Source organism: Arachis ipaensis, chromosome B01, assembly GCF_000816755.2.
Source record: "Arachis ipaensis cultivar K30076 chromosome B01, Araip1.1, whole genome shotgun sequence".
Lineage (NCBI taxonomy): Eukaryota > Viridiplantae > Streptophyta > Magnoliopsida > Fabales > Fabaceae > Arachis > Arachis ipaensis.
In genome coordinates this window covers 136,258,444-136,263,638 of record NC_029785.2, presented here as the reverse complement: position 1 = coordinate 136,263,638, position 5,195 = coordinate 136,258,444, and the positions used below count along the sequence as shown (strand labels likewise).

Here is a 5,195-nt window from a genome sequence, read left to right as displayed (position 1 = left end):
TGAAAATTTAAATAAATTTTAAATTTAGTATGTATAAAAAATTCAAAGTTGATAACTAAATTCAGAGAGACCAGGCATGAAGAGATCACAACAACATAATTCAACAACCAGAAAAAATAAAATATATATTAAAAGAAAAAAAAAACGTCACAATGCAAAACGCCAAACAGATTAATCAAGAGGTGGGATCGTTAAGTTATCTTAGAAGATTAATCACCAGGCCAAACAAATCCTCCATAGAATTCACTAATTCAGCCACACCATTTTCCAACGGAACAAAACAACAGTGGCAACCGTGAAAATTAGCTGAAACAGATGAATTTAGAGCCAAAACAAGCAAATTCAGCAAAGGAGTTACCCTCAATAGACGAATCAGCAGCCATAGCTATGCACCAAGAAAGAATCACTCATACCACTGCATTACCGCAAAAATATTACCGAATCTGCGCAACACAAAATTCCACAAAATCTGCATCATGACTCATGAGTCGCTATATGTAAATAAAATAACAAACAACAAGAAAAGATTACAAATTTACGGGAAAATAAGAAGATGCCCAAAATAATTTTTTATTTAAGAAAAAAAAAGGATGAGAGAGATTGAAAGGGAAATGGAATAAGAAATACCAATAGGAGAGATGCTTTGAATTGTGGAAGAGAAAACGAATCCATTAAGCGAAAACTTTCTTTCTCTCTCTACTTAAGCAGAAGGGATTCGAGGAGGTGGCGGTGGTAGTGGTAGTGGTGGTGGTGGAGAGGACCTTGCTTCTAGAGAGAGAAAGAAAAAAGAGTGAGAGAGAAAAAAGCGTTTTAGTTGTTGGATAGAGGAAAAAAAATGTATTTTATATTTATATTTATATGAATAAATAAAAAAAGCGGCTGCATGCGATGCTGTTGCTGTTGCTATTGCGATACCCACTCTCCATTCTACAATTCAGCGTTGTTTTGATCGAGTTGGGTTGGTCGTGGCTAAAAAATTTGGATATGAAAGTAGAATGAGTGTTATATCTTAATGTGATAATTTTTTATGTTTTTTAAAATTATGAGAAGTATATAAATTGAAGGGTCCAATTTGTGTTTAAAAAATTTTAAAAGTTTGGAGTACATAAATCGGTTTGAAAAAAATTAAAAAAATTTAAAATACACAAATCGGTTTCAACACAAATCGAACAGTCCGAGTACAGAAATCGAACGGTCCAATTTGTGTATCTAAAAATTAGACGGTCCGATTTCTATATCTTTTAAAAATCGGACGGTTCGATTTGTACTCCATACATTAAATCATCCCACAGTTTAAAAAAATACCACAGTAAATCACAATTTAAAAAAATACCATTGTTAATCCAATATTAAAAATAAAAAAGTGGTTTGTAGTCCGAATAAATATTAAAAATTTAAATTTTACTTTATGTAATAATTTATTGACCTACGATAAATTCTTAAATAAAATTTTGATTTGTTATCGCTTAGTCTTTGATCGGTTCGAGTGTTGTTTTTTATTTGATAGAAACTCAGGTGCAGTCGACTTCACTTAAGTTTTTTTGTTTGATAATTGGAATAGTCTAACCTCGTGTTTGTTTAGGGACAGGGCATTTATTTTTTGGAGTGTTGTGCTTCCCTGTTTCAACCACAAACACCATATCTCATCAATGTTCAATCACCTCTCTCTGCATCATAAACCACCGATTTTTGGTATATCTCACCTTGTTTTTTTAAATATCTTATTGGAAATTCACTTTTATCTATAGGAATAGGATCAACTAGAAAATTATGTTATATATAATATCTAAGAAAGAGGATAAATATTTGATAATTCGAGTTCATTCATTGAATTTTATGGATTTCGAACGACACGAGTTTCGTTTAGAAAGATATTTTGGTTTGACGATTTAAAAAAAGTCCTAGATAATTAGGTTTTTTGTGCATGTATTAGTGACAAAATAACATGTGGAACTTTGACAACTTTGACACTAGTTATTTTTTTGGTCAGGAACTTTGACGCTTAATTATTCAATCAAATATTTCACAAGAACCGTAACAGATTTTTTAGTCTTTCAGGCAAGACATATTTTTCAGTTTTGATAATATTTGACTAACTTTTTTTTGTCATTTTAGGCTATGTTAAAATTAAGGATATATTAGATTTATTAAATTAAATATTATTGAATAATAAAAGAAAAGGTCACAATTATTTGCTGCCACGACGTAAATTTGATTTGAATTGATTTTAATAAGTTTGTTGTTGCGTACTAATTTACGTGTTTGATAGCCTAATTGTAAGACGATAAGAAGTTCTTAATTTCATATCGGTCCAAGGTCCAAAATTCTCTGTAAGTTCAACATAATTTTATCGAATTTTAAAATTTTAAAATTTTCTAACCAAAAATAAAATAAGATATCTAGCACATATAAACAAGAGAAAAAATATTATTTGTATATTAAAATCAATTACTAAAATCAGCCACTAATGTATTTGTATATAAATATATGTGTAGCTTAATTTATTTTTAATATGTATTTATATTTCAGTATGTATTTTATACTAGTAACTAACTTTGTTAGATAATTTTGATATACACGTAGCATAACTCAAAAAAGAGTAATTCACTTTTTCAAGTATGTTACACACATATTCATTAATCATATTTCTCAAATTCTTTTTAATTTGATCTTCGGAATCTATCTTTTTACAAACCATATTATCATTGACGTAATTAGATCAAAAATTAAACCATGAAAATCAGCAATTTCCAATATTGTAAGTAACTCGTGAACATTTGTAATTATAGTATTTATGTAGAAGAGTCCATTTAATTATTGATGGTTGTTCCTACATGAATCTAAAACACTAAGGTCCAAGATTATTTCACATAAAAAGAAGGGGGTTAACAACTAGAAGCATCCCCACTACCTCTATTGTCATGCATGCAAAAGATAACAACCCTACTCTAATAATCGTATACAAATCAAGGGAATAATCGTATGTGCTGTGCAGTGTCATGGTTTTTCCTTTTTATATTGGTGACATGTATATAAGTATATTTAACTAGCCAATAAAAGATCTGCTTGTGTTAATAAGTAGGATAGAGTTTCGCTAAGCATTAGGGGTGTGCATGGCCCGACCCGATTCGAAGATCTGGTCCGGTCTCGAACACTTTAGAAGCTAATTTGGTGTGATTTCATCAGATTTAAGGTCGGGTAAGGGTCTCAAATATAGACCCGGTCATTATTTTGGGTCGGGTTCGAGCCATAGCTCGGGTCACCCAAACTCGACCCGGTGGCCCGGTCATCATACATAATTAATATTTTCTGTTATTAGTGATGGATGATGGCTATTCTTATGTGGAATTTAAATATTGTAAACTTTAATATTTTGTGTTATTAGTTATTATAAGACTATAAGTTAATATTTTATATTTAAAATGCATAAGATTTTAGAGTAATGCATAATATTGTGTTATTTGTATTGATTTAAATATTTGGTGTTATTAGACAATATTAATATTGATTATGGTTATGCTTTAATTTCAGAGAAGAGTTAGTTCTTGTTATATTTTTCTAAGTGAATTTTACCATGTCAAATAATGGTTGGAGACTTGGAGTCTTGGAAATTTGGATATTTTCACATGCTAGCTTATAAGAAGGTATCAAGATAATGTAATGTTAACGGCCCGGTTTTCACCCAGTTTTTACCCGGTATAATCGTGACCCGAAAGTGTATAGATTTCATCGGGTCTAGGGTCGGGTTTGGGACTAATAAATATGCCCGGTATATATTTCGGGTCGAGTCTAGGTCACATCAAACACAGTTTCACCCGGGCCATGCACACCCCTACTATGCATCTAAGCAATTTTCTATTCAAAGTTCATTTAAATTATTTAGTTTATACTGTAGAATTTTGTCTTCTTTTTTTTTCCATTTTCCTCCTCTTTCTACTACTTTTTCTTCTTCTTCTCTTTCTTCTTTTTCTTCATCTTTTTTTTCATTATCATCATGGTCACCACCACCGTACCACTACATCTATCTCCTCATTTTCCTTCTCCTCCTCCTCCCGTTCCTTTTTTATTTAAATTTTTTTATCTTTTCCTTCCTTTTCTTTTTCCTCCTCCATCATCATTATCGTCATCACCAATAACATTAACATTTTGCTAACATTTTTATTGATTCTGATTCTCTGTGGTGATCGAACGAATCGAAAATATTATCAAAACAAAACCATTGTATAATACCAAATGAACCGAAAATGGTCAATTATATAAATTCGAATTCAGAAACACCTACGTCTCGAATGAACCGAAAATATTATCAAAACGAAACCATTGTATAATACTAAATGAACCGAAAATTGTCCATTATATAAATTCAAATTCAGAAACACTTGTCTCGAATGAACCCAAAATTAGCTCAAAAACAAAATCAGTGTATAATACCAAATGAATCGAAAATTGTCCATTATATAAATTTGAATTCGATGATAACGATAACAACTATACGTATTAGAAGAAGGCAACGACGACGACGACGATGATGATGATGATGATGATGATGATGGAGGGAAAGGATGAAAAAGAAGAAGGAGATGAAATTCTAATAAAAGGAGAAGGAAAAGAGGTGTTGTTGGTGACGATAATAACGAAATTAAAAAATAATAAAAAATAAAAAAAAGAAGAAGACATAATATCCAAAATGAAAAAGAAGAAGAAGAAAATAGAAAAAAAATGTATAACTCAAATTATTTGGATGAAATTAAATATAAAATTAGGTGGTGGTGGAGAATTATTCCATTTTTGTTAATATATGTAATAAATAAAAACTATTATGTTTATATTCTATACTACTTTTGTAAATAGCAAAAAGTAATTGAAGGGGCAAAACTGTCCAAGTGAAGGAAGGTAGTGATTGGATAAGGGGAGTTAAAAAATTTGTTGGTGGGGCAGAGAAACACACATGTGAGATCAGAATCAGCAGAGGGACAAGATCGTCATTTTACACGGTAGGTGTCCCACATATTACTGCAGGAGACGAGGCAATAAATAAAGTGTGTACCACCTTATGCATGAATTAAGTGAGTCTCACTTAACCTTAATTCAAGATAAATGAATGTATCACATTTATAAACTATATATGAAATTTGTGATACATATTTGTATATTTAAAAATAGTTATTTGGAGTGTAAATATTTATAAATAGGTG

The 5,195-nt window shown here is 30.6% G+C and overlaps 1 protein-coding gene across 2 annotated transcripts in view; it reads right to left on the bottom strand.

The window, feature by feature from the left end:
- Positions 1–904, bottom strand: part of LOC107642437 (VIN3-like protein 2) — a 9,024-nt gene extending 8,120 nt beyond the window's left edge. The window contains exons 1-2 of one of the 2 annotated variants that reach the window (XM_016345797.2): positions 628–904; positions 359–443 (exon numbers count right to left, since the gene is read on the bottom strand). In XM_016345797.2, coding sequence (XP_016201283.1) covers positions 359–383 — 25 coding nt within the window. In that variant the 5' untranslated portion in view covers positions 384–443; positions 628–904. Of the gene's footprint in view, positions 1–358; positions 470–627 lie in introns of both variants that reach the window. The other variant, XM_021106852.1, reaches the window with a different exon arrangement.